Source organism: Pseudophryne corroboree, chromosome 2 (genome assembly GCF_028390025.1).
Source record: "Pseudophryne corroboree isolate aPseCor3 chromosome 2, aPseCor3.hap2, whole genome shotgun sequence".
Taxonomy (NCBI): domain Eukaryota; kingdom Metazoa; phylum Chordata; class Amphibia; order Anura; family Myobatrachidae; genus Pseudophryne; species Pseudophryne corroboree.
In genome coordinates, this window is record NC_086445.1 from 790,930,216 (window position 1) to 790,953,839 (window position 23,624).

Below are 23,624 nucleotides of genomic sequence, written 5' to 3' on the forward strand. Positions count from 1 at the left end.
ACCTGCCTGCACAGTCTATCTAGGCATGCGTTACCGATTGCGCATCGGCATTGCATCGGGATCGCAAGGTTACTTCCACCTTGCGATCTACACTAACTTTCCTTACGATTTTCACTATATAGTCAAAATAGTAAGAAAAAACTCTCCTCGTGTGTACACACCATTACACCTTGAGATGTGCACTAACTTTCCTTTCCTAACTTTCCTTAAGATTTTGACTATATAGTCAAAATCTTACAGATTTATCTCACCATGGGGTAAATTTACTAAGGTGGGAGTTTTTTAGAACTGGTGATGTTGCCCATAGCAACCAATCAGATTCTACTTAACATTTGTCTAGCTGCTTCTAGAAGATAAGATACAATCTGATTGGTTGCTATGGGCAACATCACCAGTTCGAAAAATCTCCCACCTTAGTAAATTTACCCCCATGTGATTGTGTACACACCTTTGGATTAATATTGTGTCTGATAAAAAATAAATAAATTGAGATTTGCAGTAATTAAAATGATAAAGCTTTCGTCTCTATCTTTTGAAAGAAAAAAAGGCAGATATTGCACAAGGCAGAATTGATTGTTCATGCAGATTAGTTTCTCGCATGTCCTGCAGTGAGCTGGCACTTTGAACAATTGGGAAATCACTGCAGGGTCTCATAACTGCACCAATAACCCTGTAGAGTTCTAGTTAATTCTTAGCAGATCAGTGGACTTTCACACTACTCTACATACACGTTTCTCATAATACATTATAATCCTGCAAGTAATAAGAAATGCTATACCATCTGAGGAACATGCTTAACGCAGCTTCTCTGATACATGGCAAGAACAGCTTCCGCTATTTTCGGTAAGTCACCAAATATTATGTCAAATCAAGGGATACCTTTGATGGAAATTCTTTCACTGTGCAGATATTATATTTCAGTATAACTCAAAATGTATATTCATACTTCTATGCCATGTTTTTTTTTTTATGGTAGAATAAAGGTGCTTGTACACTCTGATTCTCATGGCCAATAATGTTGTTTTAGAGCAGGCCTGGCCAACCTGTGGCTCTACATCTGTTGTGAAACTACAAGTCCCAGCATGCTCTATCTGCTGATCGATTCGATGGTATGCTGGGATGCGTACTTTCACAACAAATGGAGAGACGCAGGTTGGCCAGTCCTGTTTTACAGCAAATTGACCAGACATATCTACATTTATAGATGCAAAAATTACATTAAAATGACAGCTAGAAGCTGATTGGTTAGTACTTTATCTCTCTCCTAGCTTTAATAAATTTACCCCTGTGTGTGAAATCGAAATACATACAGTTTGTCGACACTCACTAGTTGTGTCCCATGGTCTTTTATGATATGACCACACATGAGTATGGCCGGTTTAGACAATAGAGTCAGCCACTTAGTACTCGGGTCAGGCTGCAAATCTAAATGTATATATGCGCCTCATTCCGTAATTATTTACTGAGTGATTATTTCAGCATGTTATATGTGTGGGGATTTTTTTTTAAATGAAACTGCCATAATCAGATTTTCTTGCCAGTATTGACTCATTAAAGTGAAGGTCAAATGGAAATGTAACAGTGAGCGGTATATGTATTCAAAGCAGATTGTCTCCAGCCTGACCTTTCAGACCAGCCAGTATTGCAAAACATTTAACTATGGAGGTAAATGGCTGAATTGACTACCGGATCATGGGGGTAATTCCAAGTTGATCGCAGCAGGAATTTTTTTAGCAGTTGGGCAAAACCATGTGCACTGCAGGGGGGGGCAGATATAACATTTGCAGAGAGAGTTAGATTTGGGTGGGTTATTTTGTTTCTGTGCAGGGTAAATACTGGCTGCTTTATTTTTACACTGCAATTTAGATTGCAGATTGAACTCACCACACCCAAATCTCTCTCTCTCTGCACATGTTATATCTGCCGCTCCTGCAGTGCACATGGTTTTGCCCAACTGCTAAAAAATTTCCTGCTGCGATCAACTTGGAATAACCTCCCATATACACATCACTTTGCTAAGTAACTGAAGAGAATAGACATGGAAGAGAGTAGTAAATCTCCTATTTTTTAGTACTGAATTAGGTTTTTAGTAAGTGCTAAACTTTTCTTGCCAGTTAATAAACGCGTCATCACTAATCATGTACATGCACAACATTTAGGTATGTAGGTCTTTACAGATTTATTGGCTACAATTCTGATTGTGTAAATGTGTATGGTATGGGTAGAAAAAGGAAAGATTAATCACGTTTGCTGGGATGAAATGCAAATGTGCTAGGATTATAGCTACCCATGATCAAGTATGTCATTGTCCATATATGTTAATGGTTCCTTCTTGTATACAAATGGGCAGAGCTATCTAAACCAAGTTTTGCCCTACCATAGGACTTTAAGGGGTCTATTCAATGCCTGTCTGATCTTCTCCGACGGTGAGGATCTGACAGTTCAGCATTCAATTTCCGGGCAGTTCCAACAGGTTTTTGCCCGTTTTCGACAATGCCGATCCGACTTTTTAAAAGTCGTCTTGACATTGTTGGAAATGGGTCAAAAAACTGTCAGATTCACCCGCAAATCAGACAAAACACGTGGATCAGCAGCTAATCCGCCGATCCACGTGTTTTCCGACAAGTCAGACTTTTAAAAAAGTCAGAAAAACTGCACTATAATTGAAAAGGTCAAATCCAAATTCAACCTGAAAAAGTCGGAAAGTGCAGTTTTTCCGACTTTTTAAAAAATTAGACAGTAATTGAATAGACCCCTAAGGGATAAATGTTGTAGCCTGCAAGTTGAGACAGCCTACAGATTTTAACGATTTAGATGCCAAATTCAACTCGCAGGCTATTACAAGATTTATCCCATATTGACACTTTTATTCTAGAGACTTAGGGCAGGGCCGAAACTAGGGGGGGGCTAGGGGGGCAGGCGACCTGGGCGCCGGATTGGAGGGGGCGCCGAGACCCCCTAACACCCGCCGCGGCACTTTTATAACGTTGAAACCCCCTTCTCCCGAGTGCCCAGCTCGGGGGGCGGGGTTTCGCGGAATGACGCGATTGCGTCGTGACGTCACGGCGCAAACGCGTCATTCCACGAAACCCCGCCGGAGGAGGGAGAAGGGGGAGCCGCGCAGACCGGACGAGGAGGGAGAGGCGGCTGAAGAGCGGCGAGAACCGCTTCAAATGTAAGTCAGCCCCTCTCCCTTCCTCTCTCTCTCTCTCCCTCCACCACCGTCCTGCCGCAATGTGTAAAATGGGGACCTGTGCCTGCCGCAATGTGTAAAATGGGGACCTGTGCCTGCCTCAATGTGTAAAATGGGGACACTTTTTCCTGCCACAATGTGTAAAATGGGGACACTTGCCAGCGTACTGTGTAAAATGGGGACCTGTGCCTGCCTCAATGTGTAAAATGGGGACACTTTTTCCTGCCACAATGTGTAAAATGGGGACACTTGCCAGCGTACTGTGTAAAATGGGGACCTGTGCCTGCCGCAATGTGTAAAATGGGGACACTTGCCAGCGTACTGTGTGAAATGGGGACCTGTGCCTGCCGCAATGTGTAAAATGGGGACACTTGCCAGCGTACTGTGTAAAATGGGGACCTGTGCCTGCCGCAATGTGTAAAATGGGGACACTTGCCAGCGTACTGTGTAAAATGGGGACCTGTGCCTGCCGCAATGTGTAAAATGAGGACACTTTTTCCTGCCGCAATGTGTAAAATGGGGACCTGTGCCTGCCGCAATGTGTAAAATGGGGACACTTTTTCCTGCCGCAATGTGTAAAATGGGGACCTGTGCCTGCCGCAATGTGTAAAATGGGGACACTTTTTCCTGCCGCAATGTGTAAAATGGTGACACTTTTTCCTGCCGCAATGTGTAAAATGGGGACACTTTCCTGCCGCAATGTGTAAAATGGGGACACTTGCCAGCGTACTGTGTAAAATAGGGACACGTGCCTGCCGCAATGTGTCAAATGGGGACACTTTTTCCTGCCGCAATGTGTAAAATGGGGACACTTGCCAGCGTACTGTGTAAAATGGGGACACGTGCCTGCCGCAATGTGTAAAATGGGGACACTTTTTCCTGCCGCAATGTGTAAAATGGGGACACCTGTCAGCCGCAATGTGTAAAATGGGGTCACCTGTCTGCCGCAATGTGTAAAATGGGGACACTTTTTCCTGCCGCAATGTGTAAAATGGGGACACCTGTCTGCCGCAATGTGTAAAATGGGGTCACCTGTCTGCCGCAATGTGTAAAATGGGGAATGGGGACACTTGCCTGTCGTACTGTGTAAAATGGGGACACTTTTTCCTGGATATGAAATTCATGTTAGAAAAGGCAATTTTTCAGGTAAAAAAGTTCTGAAAGAGATATATATATATATATAATATTTTTATTCATGTATTTATTTTAATTTTTATTATTATTATTTTTATTTATTTATTGTAATATAATTATTTTTTTTTTGCCGGGGGGGGGGGGGGGGTCAAATGACTACCTTGCCCCGGGTGACAAAAATCCTAGTTTCGGCCCTGCTTAGGGGGACATTTATCAAACATTGGAGAGAGATACAATTGTGAGAGATAAAGTACCAACCCATCAGCTCCTGTCATTTTTCAAACATAGCCTGTATAATGTAAGGCAGAAGCTGATTGGCTGGTACATTATCTCTCACAATTTTCTCTCTCTTTACGAGCTTTGATAAATACCCTCCATATACTTTTCAGAAGGCCAGTACTACTAAATGTAAGCCTTCTGTCTCTTTCATTCCCTATAGATTGTAAGCTTGCGAGTAGGGCCTTCCTACTGTACCTGTATGACTGTTATAGGATAATAGTATAGCCCCCAGCAATACAGGGCAATTGGACCCCCCCCCCCCCCCCCCCCCATAATGTACTGTAGCACCAAATGTAGATGCTGAAATCCCCGTTGTTGGAAATGGAAATGTGTGTGCTATAACATATATAATCAGTGAGCACAATGAACCAAATGTTGAGGTAAATGGTGCTGCATCTGTAGATTTATCTGTATTTTAAGAAAAATAGTGCTTCCAAATGTGTCTACAATCTTAATACAATCATACAGATATTCCAAGTTGGTCATGAGAACAAGGGATTGATGTACTGTATCAAGCAATGAAAAGAGTGGAGAAGTTGGACAAAGCAACCAATCAGCATCTTCCTATCATTTTATAGAATGTACTTGATACATGTTTTCTCAAAGCTGATTTGTTACTATGAGCAACTTCTCCACTCACTGCTTGATAGATCAAACCCCGAATTCCATATTGGTATGGTATGAGGCCCATACAGGACCTGATTCATGTTTGTAAGTAAAGCAAAAACGCATGTAACTTAATGTTTTTGTATACTAGGCTTGCATTATTTCGTGGGAGGAGTTAAATCTCCTTCTCTCCTACCTTCCCCACTGTAAGGTAATATAGCTAGCTCTGGAGATATCCTGAATAATGATTCGGCAGCTTCTCCACTATCATGATTGTGATCCTATCCCTTCTTCCCTGTCCTTTCCCTTTCCCTCATGTTATTATTTGTATTGCAATGTTCTGTTTTGGTATATATAACCAGGCCCGGCGCTATCCACTCAGTAAGGTCTGCAAAGCAGGGAGGCGCCGGGTTGGAGAGGCGATCTGCCCGCTCTGTGACCTTGCTCTTACTGATTCTTACTGCTGCAGTAGCGTCACCGGCAGCGCGGACCCGCGGCAGTTAGCACACCACATCATCCCCCTGCTCAGGTCCAGCACTACACAGCGCCTGTCACCCCCCCCCCCCCTCTGGAGTTTAGCATCCCCTTGCCGGAGCTTACGCCTGCGGCTGAGGAGGAGCAGCGTGTCCTTTGCTCTGCCACCAAAGAGCTCCTGATCGGCGCTACTGCACCTTCATATCCCGGCTCTCCAAAGCCCTGACACCCACCCTCCGGGACCTGCTGGAGCAAGAGACCATGTCTGCCCCTTCACCCAGCCCTTGCCATCAACCCCATGCCTGTCCACTGTCTGCCCCACTGAACACCCACAAGAGGAAGCCACTGACTTCTTGCAGACTCTGATAATTGGGGTGAGTGGTGGTGTGTTTGTAGTTGACCTGTCCTTTGTCACCGAGCCCTGTACACTCTAAAACTGTACTTGAGGATGAGGGGTTCTGTCCTGTGATCCTGACCCCAGCACACTGTGATGATTGGGGATAGGGGCAGTGGCGGTTTTTTAGTGCGGGTTGGTGAGTGCAGGGACACAGGCAGCGGCACACAAACACACGTACACATATACATACAAACACTCACTCTTTATAGAGGAGCTGTACCTGGTGCAATGTGTATAAGGGGCTACCCGGTGCAGTGTGTATAAGGGCCTACCTGGCGTAACATGCAAAAGGGGCTCTACCTGGCATAACGTGTATAAGGGGCTCTACCTGGTGTGTATAAGGGGTAATACTGTGTGGTGTAATGTGACTGACAAACTATTCTGTGGCCACGCCCCTATATTTTTGTTGCGCACCTATGGCGCGCACTGTCCCTGTTTTAAATAGGGGGCACCAAAAGAAATGTTCATCTTGGGCACCACAAGGTCTACAACTGGTCCTGATGGGGGGGATGGGGGCCTCTCCTGTGTCCCTGACCACAGCACACTCTGATAATTGGGGATGGGGCGAAAAATTATAGTTTGCAGGGTGGCGCTGAACACCCTAGCGCCGGCTCTGTATGTAACCCCTATATATGGGTTCCTACGTACCTTTGGAAGTATGTTTTTTGGCATTGGTATTGCATATTTTTCTGTATTGCCTTCTCTCTGTGACTTCTGGGTACTGATACCTGGCACATGCAGCCCATGCTTGGGTCTGTACTCACCCTATTTTTTTCTTTGTAACTGTACTGAACCTTGTTTTTGAAAATAAAAAATTGTTTTAAAAAAATAAAAATAAAAAAGCATCTAACTTTGTGTCTGGAACAAACCATGTTGCCATGCAAGGAGAGCAAATACATTTGTATTTTTTCTGTGTGGGGTAAACACTCGCTGCTTTTGCGTGTACTGTAGCACACAAATGTCAGACAGCTTTTTTTTTACACTGCAATTTAGATTTCAGTTTGAACACACCCCACCCAAATCTAACTCTCTCTGCTCATGTTACATCTGCCCCATCTGAAATGTGACATGGTTTTGCCCACTTGCGTGCTTTTTTTGCTTTACTTACAAGCATGAATCATGTACAATGCAAGCATTAGGCATGGCTAGTTTTGGGATGTGGCTTAGTCAGAGGAAGTGGAACCGACATACAAAGCAAATATAATTCAGTGTCAATCAGTATACACTACAGAGTCAATTGACATATGGACTGGTTGCAAGTCAAGTTCAGTACACAATACAAGACATAGGGGGTCATTCCGAGTTGTTCGCTCGGTAATTTTTTTCGCATCGCATCGATTTGCTGCTTAGTGCGCATGCGCAATGTCCGCAGTGCGACTGCGCCAAGTAAATTTGCTATGCAGTTAGGAATTTTACTCACGGCTTTTTCTTCGTTCTGGTGATCGTAGTGTGATCAACAGGAAGTGGGTGTTACTGGGCGGAAACTGGCCGTTTTATGGGTGTGTGCGGAAAAACGCTACCGTTTCTGGAAAAAACGCGGGAGTGGCTGGAGAAACGGAGGAGTGTCTGGGCGAACGCTGGGTGTGTTTATGACGTCAAACCAGGAACGACAAGCACTGAACTGATCGCAGATGCCGAGTAAGGTTGAAGCTACTCAGAAACTGCTAAGAGGTGTGTAATCGCAATTTTGAGAATCTTTCGTTCGCAATTTTAAGATGCTAAGATTCACTCCCAGTAGGCGGCGGCTTAGCGTGTGTAAAGCTGCTAAAAACAGCTTGCGAGCGAACAACTCGGAATGACCCCCATAGTGCTGGAACCCAGCTTAGTATACAATATAGGGCCCAGCCTTCAAAGGGGTGACACTTGATATACCGGCTGTCGGGATCCCGGCGCTCAGCATACCGGCGCCGGAATTCCGACAGCCAGCATACCGACAACTATTTTCCCTCTTGGGATGTCACGACACCCCTGGAGGGACAATAAACACCGTGCCGGTATCATGGCGAGTGCAGCGAGCCCGCAAGGGGCTCTTTTGCGCTCGCCCCGCTGCCGCTATATCGGCGGTCGGGATCCCAGCGCAGTATGCTGGTCACCAGGCATACCCCCTTCAAAGAAATAGTTATTTTGGCAGTGGTACTCAGATTGGGTTAACAGTCTAGTTGTTAGTTTGTACTGATGTACTGATGAAAGGCCCCAGAGCTGAGTTTATCATTCACGTGCGGGTTAGCAAAGGAAGTGAATATTCCCATATTGGTGAAATTATTATCAAAAATACAGAATTAGAGTTATGTTTATTAATTATTGGGAATTAGCCTGACAACTGTAATTTCTCACTGTTGCGGCAATAAGAAATGAAGATTCGCCCAAGCATAACATACATACACACATGCACATTCAGAGACAGGGGCTCCGAAAGGAGTCCGTCCATGCGATGTGTAAGAAGTGAATTGATCACATTGGCGATCACTTCACTTCTCTTTCGGGGACCACTGTGACTTCATTGCGTATGCACAATATGCTGAAGATAGTGTTAGCTGCTGGTGCAAGCTCCGGCATGCTTGGTAAATCTGACAGCATAACAGCCCCTATAGAACCTATGGGGGCTTCCTCCGCTGCCGGAAATGGAGAAGGCGCACCTCAGAAACGTGTGTTTTTGGAGGATATCCCCAAAATATTGTTTCATTAGTATTTACCTTTAGGGCAATATTTATTAATTATTGGGTTCTCGACCTGATAACTAAATGTTATATTGCCAAATATTGCTTTGCATTCCGAAGCCTGGTAAATTTGGCAATAATGCAGTTCCCATAAAAAAACTATTGGGGCTGCTTTTGAGATTGAAAATGGGACACTGCAGCTTATACTGTAGCTCAGATATCTGCTGTGGACACCTGTCCATACATTTGGGGAAAACGTTATGTTGGCAAGTAACCTACGAACACTGGAATTTTTGGGGGGTGATATCTCAGAATTATTAATTGATTAATGGGCACCTTAGATTGGCCTGAAGGAAAATCTGGGTTATGCCAGTGTGGCACATGGGGACAGAGAGTAAAGATTATTACAATATATTCAGTTTCTTATACTTAGGCTGGAGTGTCTTATAATGCATGCAGGGCTTGTTAATAAGGATTCAGAACCAGGGAGAATGCAATAGCAGGGCAGGTAATGAGAAACAAAACACAGATAAATTAGTGAGAGAGAAGCACAGGGACAGCCAGCATCCCGTTCTTAAGTATGCCGGGGACTCTTAGGGTTAGGTTGTGGAGGGAAGTAGGTTAAGGCACCCAGTGCCAGATTAACAATGGGGGATATAGAGCTAAAAATAGGCCCATCATGATGGCAGCAGATACACGGCTCGCCAAACAATCAATCATAAATCATAAGTATTAAAATTGTTTTTGTAGTTTTCTCACAAAATTATGCAATTTGTTTATGTATTTAGGGAGACATTGTCGCTCATAGTGTATAGGGTTTACACACCTACATGGCTCTGGCCACACCAACAGGGCACTGGTCACAACTCATTCCGTTCTCAGTATAGGCCCTTGAAAATTTTCAGCTCCAGGCCCATGTGGCCCTTAATACAGCCCTGAAGGCACCACCGTGGTGGGTTAGGGTTAGGCTGTGTGGAGGGAGGGTTAGGGGTGTTGGTGGGGAAGGTAAGTATACTTGCGGAACCCCAGAAGGTATCTTCTCCATCAGGATGCCGCTGTTGGTCTTATGACCGCTGGCACACTGAACGCCGGTAACAGATATCACACCTATATAAAGATGCACTGCGAATGGTTAGGTGCAATATAAATGCTACTTTTCTAAATCTTTATTTGTATTTATCTACAGATCTTCTCATAATAATGCACAGTTGAAAGGACGTGATCTTTTATCCCTGAAGAACTACAATGCAGAGGAAATAAAATATCTTTTGTGGGTGGCAGCTGATCTGAAACACAGAATAAAACAAAAGGGAGAGGTGAGACATAAAATTTTATGTGTTACATTTTCACAAGCAATGCTGGCACATAGGAAAGCACAAATTATCATTTGTGAAACAATGTTTAATTTTAGAGTTAAGAAATATTGGATGTAATTTAAAAAAAATAATTGTAATTTGTTAATTAAACAAATGCAGCTTAGGAATGAATTAATTTAGACATGGTAATTTACCACAGGCTAATTGAAGCAGCAGGGCTACTCAGTTAGCTCCGCAGGCAGCCCGCAGGCTGCAGCTAACATGCTCGAAAAGAAATCCCAGATAAATAGCCTGTATGTAAGTACTACAACTGGGTTAACCGATAGGTCCGGGAACTTATCCTGGATTCTACGGGTTAACACCTGTTATCACAATTATTTACTGGGTGAGAAAAGGGGGCTCTAATTGAATAGCCCTGGGTGTTAAAGCCCAAGGCTATCACCCTTTTTCACATGCAGTAAATTACCATAGCTAATTGAATTCCCCCCTTAAACTTACCAGCGCCACTTACTGTAGAATTCAATCAAGTAATGATTTACAATGTATGAATCCAGAAAAATTCTGTTAGGAGTATCTGATTTGAAGCAGCTGTATAAGTAGTTCTAGTGTGGCTCCCTTAAATTTAAAGGCTGTTTTAAAATGACTCACTGCCCGGCTGACATCATCACTTATTGCTTGACTTGAGCCAGACAGCGGAAGATTTGAAATTGTGTTTAATGTGGATGATGTGGCGCTGGTGAGTAACAGTGGCATTTGTATATTTAACAAGTACCCATGGTCTCACAAATACATGCACTTTCTCTAAATCCTCACAGAGCCCACAGCATGTCTAATCAAGTTTCAGATTAATATGTGAAAGGCTGCTTCACCTTGATAAAGCTGCACACATGCAGCAAAACATTTTGGTGGAGGAGCTTGGCATTGTGACACTGGACTTTGGACTTTACACCTATTGTGGCCCAGAGGAGCAACTCACCGCAGTGAAATATCCAAAAGTATGGAAGAGGACAAGAGCTTTATATTGGACTGTGCCATCTGTCCTGAACAAGCCCATTGGAAGGGTGCCTACTACTGACCACCAAGCCAGTAATCATGTATAAGGTGAACTATTGCTCCCAGGATTTGGATCCAATTTTAATTGCAAACAGTCCTAACACAGGAGCCAAGCCACTTTATTTGACAAATTAGCTGTGCTAGTAGTGCTGTGAACTTTTATCTGTTGCAACAGTATTATCAAACAAGCCCCTCATCATGCACAGGTTCTATTACCACTCTATGGGTGTCGTGGACACTCACGAGTGGGCAGGGACGGATTGGGAAGCAAAAGTGGCCCTGGAAAATTTTCAAGAAGTGGCCTCATGGGGGCGGCACCAAACCAACTGTAGGCGGAGTCAATACCAAAGTAGGTGGGGTTACTACTTAAAAATGTAATGTAGGTGGAGTTACACCAACAAAATGCCGAGCATGTCATATTAGCTGGACCTAACACATTAAATAGTTTAGAAAGTAATGTGTTGTAGCAGAAATAGTTGCGCCCCCTGCCAGCATTCTCACGGCCAGGATGCCGCAGTCGGTATAGTGATAGCCATCATTCCGTATGCTGGGATCCCATACCGATCTCCTTGAGTGCATTACGGCGAGCTACCAAATTGATTAAGGGGTTGGAGACACTGGACTATGAGGAAAGGCTTTCAAGGTTAGATATGTTTACACTAGAAATGAGACGACTAAAGGTCGCGCATCCACACACAGTGAACGGGGAACATTGACCCACCTCCTGTTCACACCGCAAAGCGAGCCGGGTTGAACGCGTGTTCAACCCTGCGCGCTACCCGAGTTGGAATACCCAGTATTTCAACCCTGGCACCTTTCAGACTGTACATGAACACGGGTTATGCGCGCTCATGTGCCAATAACCCGTGTTCATAGCTGGCGGTCTGAAAGGGGTATAACAGACATACTGTATATCTCCCAGCCTCCAAGTGCATTTCCTGAAAGCATCTTATCTCTCTCTCTGTCCATCTCCTACATTTGCCTCTCTGCCTCCACCCACAAGTCCATCTCCTGCATGTTTCTTCCAGACCCTTATCTCATTTTGACACCTATATTCTCCCTTACACATGTTTCATGCCTATATTCACCTGCCTTTCTCCCTCTTATCTCCTTCCCCTATCAATCACTTGTCACCCCCTCACCCCCCCAAACAGATGTCCATAAACCCAGATCAGATCTCCATATACCACTGGCACTGCAGCTCCACATGTCATTCTTTAAAAAAAAAATGTCCTGCGAGCTGCAGTGCCAGTGGTATACGGAGCTCTCTCTGATTTTAGCAAATCAAGACAGACTGAATGGCCCCATTTCCCGAGCCCCAGATGCTTCCTCCCTCCCTGCAGACAGGCCGGTATCACGTGCTGCTGGTGGCAGGAGGGCAGTGCAGGTAGAGGTCAGAGTAGAGTCATACTACTCACCTCTCCTGCTGGACACGCACCACTGCGACCGCACATTGTATTCCCCTGAGGTCCGCGCCAAACACCCTTGCCACTGTCAGCCGGGTGTGCTGGGGGTGGAGGCTGTTCTCCCAGCGGCGCACATACACTGTCTGCCGGGTGATGCGGGGGCGGAGCCTGTTCTTTCAGCGGCCGGTGGCCGCGACGCACATACGCTGTTGGATGTGCTGGGGGCGGAGCCTGTTCTCCCAGTGGCACACATACACTGTGTGCAGGGTGATGTTGGGGCAGAGCCCGTTTCTTTCAACAGCCGGTGGCCGCAGCCCACATACGCTGCTGTGTGTGATGGGGCGGAGCCTGTTTATCCGTGGCACACATACACTGCTGGGCGTGATGGGGGTGGAGCCTGTTCTCCCAGCGGCCGACTTTCTGCTATTTTACTGAAAACAGTGAGTTATGTGCAAGGGGCAGGGCCACATAAGACAGGCGGCCCCACACACCAATCGGCCCACCGGGGTCCTCCCCGGTAAATGTAATGGCCAATCCGGGCCTGCGAGTGGGAATATGCAGGATTTAGCCGTCAGTAATCTGACCACCAGTCACATAACTACATCCCATTTCTCTGACGTCCTAGTGAATGCTGGGAACTCCGTAAGGACCATGGGGAATAGACAGGCTCCGCAGGAGACTGGGCACTCTTAAAAGAAAGATTAGGTACTATATCTGGTGTGCACTGGCTCCTCCCTCTATGCCCCTCCTCCAGACCTCAGTTAGAATCTGTGCCCGGCCAAAGCTGGATGCACCTAGTGGGCTCTCCTGAGCTCACTAGAAAAGAAAGTATTTGTTAGGTTTTTTATTTTCAGTGAGATCTGCTGGCAACAGACTCACTGCTACGAGGGACTGAGGGGAGAGAAGCAAAGCTACCTGCTTGTAGAGATGAGCGGGTTCGGTTCCTCGGAATCCGAACCCCCCCGAACTTCAGCCTTTTTACACGGGTCCGAGGCAGACTCGGATCTTCCCGCCTTGCTCGGCTAACCCGAGCGCGCCCGAACGTCATCATCCCGCTGTCTGATTCTCGCGAGGCTCGTATTCTATCGCGAGACTCGGATTCTATATAAGGAGCCGCGCGTCGCCGCCATTTTCACACGTGCATTGAGATTGATAGGGAGAGGACGTGGCTGGCGTCCTCTCCATTAGAATAGATAGAGACACTTGAGTTGATTACTTAGTAATTTTGGGGAGCATTAGGAGTACTCAGAGTGCAGAGTTTTGCTGATAGTTAGTTACTAGTGACTGACCACCACCAGTTTTATTTATTATTTAATATCCGTTCTCTGCCTGAAAAAAAACGATACACAGTCACATACCATATCTGTGCTCAGCCTCAGTGTGCTGCATGATTGATAATATCATCTATGTATATCTGACTGTGCTGAGTGCTCACTGCTCACACAGCTGAATTGTGGGGGAGACTGGGGTGCAGTTATAGCAGGAGTACAGTGCACACTTTTGCTGCCAGTGTGACTGACCAGTGACCACCAGTATATTGTCTGCCTGAAAAAGTTAAACACTCCTGTGGTGTTTTTATTTATTTATTCTACAAACGCATTCTGCTGACAGTGTCCAGCAGGTCCGTCATTCATTATATTATATAAATATTTACCTGCAGTAGTGTTATATTTTTTTTGTTCATCTCTATCATTTTTATCATCTCTATATTAGCAGACGCAGTACGGTAGTCCACGGCTGTGGCTACCTCTGTGTCGTCAGTGCTCGTCCATAATTGTATACCTACCTGTGGTGGGGTTTTTTTTTTCTATCTTCTTCATACTAGTAGTTTAGGAGTCTGCTGACAGTGTCCAGCAGGTCCGTCATTATATTATATATACCTGCAGTAGTGATATATATATATATTTTTTATATCATTATCATCTCTATACTAGCAGACGCAGTATGGTAGTCCACGGCTGTAGCTACCTCTGTGTCGTCAGTGCTCGTCCATAATTGTATACCTACCTGTGGTAGGGTTTTTTTTTCTATCTTCTTCATACTAGTAGTTTAGGAGTCTGCTGACAGTGTCCAGCAGGTCCGTCATTATATTATATATACCTGCAGTAGTGATATATTTATATTTTTTATATCATTATCATCTCTATATTAGCAGACGCAGTACGGTAGTCCACGGCTGTGGCTACCTCTGTGTCGTCAGTGCTCGTCCATAATTGTATACCTACCTGTGGAGGGTTTTTTTTTCCTATCTTCTTCATACTAGTAGTTTAGGAGTCTGCTGACAGTGTCCAGCAGGTCCGTCATTATATTATATATACCTGCAGTAGTGATATATATATTTTTTTTATATCATTATCATCTCTATACTAGCAGACGCAGTACGGTAGTCCATGGCTGTAGCTACCTCTGTGTCGTCAGTGCTCGTCCATAATTGTATACCTACCTGTGGTGGAGTTTTTTTTTCTATCTTCTTCATACTAGTAGTTTAGGAGTCTGCTGACAGTATCCAGCAGGTCCGTCATTATATTATATATACCTGCAGTAGTGATATATATATTTTTTTTATATCATTATCATCTCTATACTAGCAGACGCAGTACGGTAGTCCACGGCTGTGGCTACCTCTGTGTCGTCAGTGCTCATCCATAATTGTATACCTACCTGTGGTGGGGGTTTTTTTTCTATCTTCTTCATACTAGTAGTTTAGGAGTCTGCTGACAGTGTCCAGCAGGTCCGTCATTATATTATATATACCTGCAGTAGTGATATATATATATTTTTTATATCATTATCATCTCTATACTAGCAGACGCAGTACGGTAGTCCACGGCTGTGGCTACCTCTGTGTCGTCAGTGCTCGTCCATAATTGTATACCTACCTGTGGTGGGGTTTTTTTTTCTGTCTTCTTCATACTAGTAGTTTAGGAGTCTGCTGACAGTGTCCAGCAGGTCCGTCATTATATTATATATACCTGCAGTAGTGATATATATATATTTTTTATATCATTATCATCTCTATACTAGCAGACGCAGTACGGTAGTCCACGGCTGTAGCTACCTCTGTGTCGTCAGTCACTCGTCATCCATAAGTATACTAGTATCCATCCATCTCCATTGTTTACCTGAGGTGCCTTTTAGTTGTGCCTATTAAAATATGGAGAACAAAAATGTTGAGGTTCCAAAAATAGGGAAAGATCAAGATCCACTTCCACCTCGTACTGAAGCTGCTGCCACTAGTCATGGCCGAGACGATGAAATTCCATCAACGTCGTCTGCCAAGGCCGATGCCCAATGTCATAGTACAGAGCATGTAAAATCCAAAACACAAAATATCAGTAAAAAAAGGACTCAAAAATCTAAAATAAAATCGTCGGAGGAGAAGCGTAAACTTGCCAATATGCCATTTACCACATGGAGTGGCAAGGAACGGCTGAGGCCCTGGCCTATGTTCATGGCTAGTGGTTCAGCTTCACATGAGGATGGAAGCACTCAGCCTCTCGCTAGAAAAATGAAAAGACTTAAGCTGGCAAAAGCACAGCAAAGAACTGTGCGTTCTTCGAAATCACAAATCCACAAGGAGAGTCCAATTGTGTCGGTTGCGATGCCTGACCTTCCCAACACTGGACGTGAAGAGCATGCGCCTTCCACCATTTGCACGCCCCCTGCAAGTGCTTGAAGGAGCACCCGCAGTCCAGTTCCTGATAGTCAGATTGAAGATGTCAGTGTTGAAGTACACCAGGATGAGGAGGATATGGGTGTTGCTGGCGCTGGGGAGGAAATTGACAAGGAGGATTCTGATGGTGAGGTGGTTTGTTTAAGTCAGGCACCCGGGGAGACACTTGTTGTCCGTGGGAGGAATATGGCCATTGACATGCCTGGTGAAAATACCAAAAAAATCAGCTCTTCGGTGTGGAAGTATTTCAACAGAAATGCGGACAACAGGTGTCAAGCCGTGTGTTGCCTTTGTCAAGCTGTAATAAGTAGGGGTAAGGACGTTAACCACCTCGGAACATCCTCCCTTATACGTCACCTGCAGCGCATTCATCATAAGTCAGTGACAAGTTCAAAAACTTTGGGCGACAGCGGAAGCAGTCCACTGACCAGTAAATCCCTTCCTCTTGTAACCAAGCTCACGCAAACCACCCCACCAACTCCCTCAGTGTCAATTTCCTCCTTCCCCAGGAATGCCAATAGTCCTGCAGGCCATGTCACTGGCAATTCTGATGAGTCCTCTCCTGCCTGGGATTCCTCCGATGCATCCTTGAGTGTAACGCCTACTGCTGCTGGCGCTGCTGTTGTTGCTGCTGTTAGTCGATGGTCATCCCAGAGGGGAAGTCGTAAGACCACTTTTACTACTTCCACCAAGCAATTGACTGTCCAACAGTCCTTTGCGAGGAAGATGAAATATCACAGCAGTCATCCTGCTGCAAAGCGGATAACTGAGGCCTTGGCATCCTGGGCGGTGAGAAACGTGGTTCCGGTATCCATCATTTCTGCAGAGCCAACTATAGACTTGATTGAGGTACTGTGTCCCCGGTACCAAATACCATCTAGGTTCCATTTCTCTAGGCAGGCGATACCGAAAATGTACACAGACCTCAGAAAAAGACTCACCAGTGTCCTAAAAAATGCAGTTGTACCCAATGTCCACTTAACCACGGACATGTGGACAAGTGGAGCAGGGCAGACTCAGGACTATATGACTGTGACAGCCCACTGGGTAGATGTATTGACTCCCGCTGCAAGAACAGCAGCGGCGGCACCAGTAGCAGCATCTCGCAAACGCCAACTCTTTCCTAGGCAGGCTACGCTTTGTATCACCGCTTTCCAGAATACGCACACAGCTAAAAACCTCTTACGGCAACTGAGGAAGATCATCGCAGAATGGCTTACCCCAATTGGACTCTCCTGTGGATTTGTGGCATCGGACAACGCCAGCAATATTGTGTGTGCATTAAATATGGGCAAATTCCAGCACGTCCCATGTTTTGCACATACCTTGAATTTGGTGGTGCAGAATTATTTAAAAAACGAGAGGGGCGTGCAAGAGATGCTGTCGGTGGCCAGAAGAATTGCAGGACACTTTCGGCGTACAGGCACCACGTACAGAAGACTGGAGCAACACCAAAAACGCCTGAACCTGCCCTGCCATCATCTGAAGCAAGAAGTGGTAACGAGGTGGAATTCAACCCTCTATATGCTTCAGAGGTTGGAGGAGCAGCAAAAGGCCATTCAAGCCTATACAACTGACCACGATATAGGAGGTGGAATGCACCTGTCTCAAGCGCAGTGGAGAATGATTTCAACGTTGTGCAAGGTTCTGCAACCTTTTGAACTTGCCACACGTGAAGTCAGTTCAGACACTGCCAGCCTGAGTCAGGTCATTCCCCTCATCAGGCTTTTGCAGAAGAAGCTGGAGGCATTGAAGGAGGAGCTAAAAGGGAGCGATTCCGCTAGGCATGTGGGACTTGTGGATGGAGCCCTTAATTCGCTTAACAAGGATTCACGGGTGGTCAATCTGTTGAAATCAGAGCACTACATTTTAGCCACCGTGCTCGATCCTAGATTTAAAACCTACGTTGTATCTCTCTTTCCGGCAGACACAAGTCTGCATGGGGTTCAAAGAACTGCTGGTGAGAAAATTGTCAAGTCAAGCGGAACGCGACCTGTCAACATCTCCTCCTTCACATTCTCCCGCAACTGGGGGTGCGAGGAAAAGGCTCAGAATTCCGAGCCCACCCGCTGGCGGTGATGCAGGGCAGTCTGGAGCGACTGCTGATGCTGACATCTGGTCCGGACTGAAGGACCTGACAACGATTACGGACATGTCGTCTACTGTCACTGCATATGATTCTCTCACCATTGAAAGAATGGTGGAGGATTATATGAGTGACCGCATCCAAGTAGGCACGTCAGACAGTCCGTACGTATACTGGCAGGAAAAAGAGGCAATTTGGAGGCCCTTGCACAAACTGGCTTTATTCTACCTAAGTTGCCCTCCCACAAGTGTGTACTCCGAAAGAGTGTTTAGTGCCGCCGCTCACCTTGTCAGCAATCGGCGTACGAGGTTACTTCCAGAAAATGTGGAGAAGATGATGTTCATTAAAATGAATTATAATCAATTCCCCCATGGAGACATTCACCAGCAGCAATTGCCTCCACAAAGTACACAGGGAGCTGTGATGGTGGATTCCAGTGGGGACGAATTGATAATCTGTGAGGAGGGAGATGTACACGGTGATGAATCGGAGGATGATGATGAGGTGGACATCTTGCCTCTGTAGAGCCAGTTTGTGCAAGGAGAGATTAATTGCTTCTTTTTTGGTGGGGGTCCAATCCAACCCGTCATTTCAGTCACAGTCGTGTGGCAGACCCTGTCACTGAAATGATGGGTTGGTTAAAGTGTGCATGTCCTGTTTATACAACATAAGGGTGGGTGGGAGGGCCCAAGGACAATTCCATCTTGCACCTCTTTTTTCTTTCATTTTTCTTTGCGTCATGTGCTGTTTGGGGAGTGTTTTTTGGAAGGGCCAGCCTGCGTGACACTGCAGTGCCACTCCTAGATGGGCCAGGTGTTTGTGTCGGCCACTAGGGTCGCTTATCTTAGTCACACAGCTACCTCATTGCGCCTCATTTTTTTCTTCTTTGCGTCATGTGCTGTTTGGGGAGTATTTTTTGGAAGGGCCATCCGGCCTGACACTGCAGTGCCACTCCTAGATGGGCCAGGTGTTTGTGTCGGCCACTAGGGTTGCTGAGCTTAGTCACACAGCTACCTCATTGCGCCCTGGGCAGCAATTAGTTTACCTTTTGGCAAAAATAGCACATAATACAGTGTATAACACTGTATATGTGCAAAAAACCCCGCCATTAACATTATAAAAAGCGGGAGAAGCCCGCCGCTGAGGGGGCGGGGCTATCTTCCTCAGCACAGCCAGCGCCATTTTCTCTTCACAGCTCCGCTGGAAGGACGCTCCCCAGGCTCTCCCCTGCAGTATTCAGTACGACAAGGGTAAAAAAGAGAGGGGGGGCACAAAATAAATTTAGGCGCAAATTGGTGTTAATAAGCAGCTATTGGGAAAAATCACTCAGTATAGTGAAAATCCCTGTGTTATATAGCGCTGTGGTGTGTGCTGGCATACTCTCTCTCTGTCTCCCCAAAAGGACTTTGTGGGGTCCTGTCCTCAGTCAGAGCATTCCCTGTGTGTGTGCAGTGTGTCGGTACGGCTGTGTCGACATGTTTGATGTGGAGGGCTACGTGGAGGCGGAGCAGGAGCCGATAAGTGTGATGTCACCCCCTACGGGGCAGACACCGGAGTGGATGGATATGTGGAAGGTATTAACCGACAGACAGTGTCAACTCTTTACATAAAAGGTTTGATGACGTAACAGCCTTGGGACAGCCGGCATCTCAGCCCGCGCCTGCCCAGGCGTCTCAGAGGCCATCAGGGGCTCAAAAACCACCGCTAGCTCAGATGGCAGACACAGATGTCGACACGGAGTCTGACTCCAGTGTAGACGAGGATGAGACAAATGTACAGTCCACAAGGGCCATCCGATGCATGATTACTGCAATGAAAAATGTGTTGCACATTTCTGACATTAACCCGGTTACCACTAAAAAGGGTATTATGTTTGGGGAGAAAAAGCAGCCAGTGACTTTTCCCCCATCTGATGAATTGTGTGAAGAAGCGTGGGGTTCCCCTGATAAAAAACTAGTGATTTCTAAGAGGTTACTGATGGCGTACCCTTTCCCGCCAACGGATAGGTTACGCTGGGAGACATCCCCTAGGGTGGACAAGGCGCTCACACGATTATCTAAAAGGGTGGCACTGCCGTCTCAGGATATGGCCACCCTAAAGGAGCCTGCAGATAGAAAGCAGGAGGCTATCCTGAAGTCTGTGTATACACACTCAGGTACTATACTGAGACCTGCTATTGCTTCAGCATGGATGTGTAGTGCTGCAGCAGCATGGTCTGATGCCCTGTCAGACAACATTGATACCCTCGACAGGGATGCTATTTTGCTAACCATAGAGCATATAAAGGACGTTGTCTAGTATATGAGGGATGCACAGAGGGACATTTGCCGGCTGGCATCTAGAATTAATGCAATGTCCATTTCTGCCAGGAGAGTATTATGGACTCGGCAGTGGACAGGTGATGCTGATTCTAAAAGGCACATGGAGGTTTTGCCTTATAAGGGTGAGGAATTGTTTGGGGACGGTCTCTCGGACCTCGTATCCACAGCAACAGCTGGGAAGTCGACTTTTTTACCTCAAGGTTCCTCACAGCCTAAGAAAGCACCGTATTATCAAGTACAGTCCTTTCGGCCTCAGAAAGGCAAGCGGGTCAGAGGCGCATCCTTTCTGCCGAGAGGCAGGGGTAGAGGGAAAAAGCTGCACCAGACAGCCAGTTCCCAGGAACAAAAATCCTCCCCTGCTTCCACTAAGTCCACCGCATGACGCTGGGGCTCCACAGGTGGAGCCAGGTGCGGTGGGGGCGCGTCTCCGGAACTTCAGCGACCAGTGGGTTCGCTCACAGGTGGATCTCTGGGTTCTACAAGTGGTATCTCAGGGATACATGCTGGAGTTCGAGGCGACTCCCCCTCGCCGTTACCTCAAATCAGCCTTGCCAGCGGCTCCCAGGGAAAGGGAGGTAGTGCTGGCGGCTATTCACAAGCTGTACCTTCAGCAGGTGATAATCAAGGTTCCCCTCCTTCAACAGGGACGGGGTTACTATTCCACAATGTTTGTGGTACCGAAACCAGACGGTTCGGTGAGACCCATTCTAAATTTAAAATCCTTGAACACTTATGTAAGGAAGTTCAAGTTCAAAATGGAATCGCTCAGGGCGGTTATTGCAAGCCTGGAAGAGGGGGATTTTATGGTGTCGCTGGACATCAAGGACGCTTATCTGCATGTCCCCATTTACCCACCTCACCAGGAGTACCTCAGGTTTGTGGTACAAGACTGTCATTACCAATTCCAGACGTTGCCGTTTGGTCTGTCCACGGCACCAAGGGTATTTACCAAGGTAATGGCCGAAATGATGATACTCCTTCAGAAGAAGGGAGTTATAATTATCCCGTACTTGGACGATCTCCTTATAAAGGCGAGGTCCAAGGAGCAGTTGTTAGTCAACGTAGCACTATCTCGGGAAGTGCTGCAACAGCACGGCTGGATTCTGAATATCCCAAAGTCGCAGCTGATTCCTGCGACGCGTCTGCTGTTCTTGGGCATGATTCTGGACACAGAACAGAAGAAGGTGTTTCTCCCGGTGGAGAAGGCCCAGGAATTGTCATCTCTGGTCAGAGACCTCCTGAAACCAAAACAGGTGTCGGTGCATCACTGCACGCGAGTCCTGGGAAAGATGGTAGCTTCTTACGAAGCAATTCCCTTCGGCAGGTTCCATGCAAGGATCTTTCAGTGGGATCTGTTAGACAAGTGGTCCGGATCGCATCTTCAGATGCATCGGCTGATCACCCTGTCCCCGAGGGCCAGGGTGTCTCTGCTGTGGTGGCTGCAGAGTGCTCATCTTCTCGAGGGCTGCAGATTCGGCATACAGGACTGGGTCCTGGTGACCACGGATGCAAGCCTCCGAGGTTGGAGGGCAGTCACTCAGGGAAGGAACTTCCAAGGACAGTGGTCAAGTCAGGAGACTTCCCTTCACATAAATATTCTGGAACTAAGGGCCATTTACAACGCCCTGAGTCAAGCAGAACCCCTGCTTCAAAACCAACCGGTGCTGATTCAGTCAGACAACATCACGGCGGTCGCCCATGTAAACCGACAGGGCGGCACAAGAAGCAGGATGGCGATGGCAGAAGCCACAAGGATTCTTCGATGGACGGAGAATCACGTGCTAGCACTGTCAGCAGTGTTCATTCCGGGAGTGGACAACTGGGAAGCAGACTTCCTCAGCAGGCACGACCTCCACCCGGGAGAGTGGGGACTTCATCCAGAAGTCTTCACGCTGATTGTAAATCGTTTGGAACGGCCACAGGTAGACATGATGGCGTCCCGTCTCAACAAAAAGCTAAAAAGATATTGCGCCAGGTCAAGAGACCCTCAGGCGATAGCTGTGGACGCACGAGTGACACCGTGGGTGTACCAGTCGGTTTATGTGTTCCCTCCTCTTCCTCTCATACCCAAGGTACTGAGGATTATAAGAAAGAGAGGAGTAAGAACTATACTCATCGTTCCGGATTGGCCAAGAAGAACTTGGTACCCAGAACTACAAGAAATGATCTCAGAGGACCCATGGCCTCTGCCTCTCAGACAGGACCTGTTACAGCAGGGGCCCTGTCTGTTCCAAGACTTACCGCGGCTGCGCTTGACGGCATGGCGGTTGAACGCCGGATCCTAACGGAAAAGGGCATTCCAGATGAAGTGATTCCTACGCTGATAAAGGCTAGGAAAGACGTGACAGCACAACATTATCACCGTATATGGCGAAAATATGTTGCTTGGTGTGAGGCCAGGAAGGCCCCTACAGAAGAATTCCAGCTGGGTCGATTCCTGCACTTCCTACAGTCAGGAGTGACTATGGGCCTAAAATTAGGATCCATAAAGGTCCAGATTTCGGCCCTATCTATTTTCTTTCAAAAAGAACTGGCTTCACTGCCTGAAGTTCAGACGTTTGTTAAGGGAGTGCTGCATATTCAGCCCCCTTTTGTGCCTCCAGTGGCACCTTGGGATCTTAACGTTGTGTTTGGATTTCCTGAAATCCCACTGGTTTGAACCACTTAAGACCGTGGAGCTAAAGTATCTCACGTGGAAAGTGGTCATGCTATTGGCCTTAGCTTCGGCTAGGCGTGTGTCAGAATTGGCGGCTTTGTCGTGTAAAAGCCCTTATCTGATCTTCCATATGGACAGGGCAGAATTGAGGACTCGTCCCCAATTTCTCCCTAAGGTGGTATCAGCGTTTCATTTTAACCAACCTATTGTGGTGCCTGCGGCTACTAGGGACTTGGAGGACTCCAAGTTACTAGATGTAGTCAGGGCTTTGAAAATATATGTAGCCAGGACGGCTGGAGTCAGGAAAACTGACTCGCTGTTTATCCTGCATGCGCCCAACAAGCTGGGTGCTCCTGCTTCAAAGCAAACTATT

The 23,624-nt window shown here is 46.5% G+C and overlaps 1 protein-coding gene across 1 annotated transcript in view; it reads left to right on the forward strand.

Annotated features, from left to right (window-relative positions):
• Positions 1-624: 624 nt before the first annotated feature.
• OTC (ornithine transcarbamylase) overlaps positions 625-23,624 on the forward strand; it is a 133,433-nt gene continuing 110,433 nt past the window's right edge. Inside the window, exons 1-2 of the mRNA XM_063955573.1 lie at positions 625-843; positions 9,927-10,056. Coding sequence (XP_063811643.1) covers positions 770-843; positions 9,927-10,056 — 204 coding nt within the window. The 5' untranslated portion in view covers positions 625-769. The remainder of the gene's footprint in view (positions 844-9,926; positions 10,057-23,624) is intronic.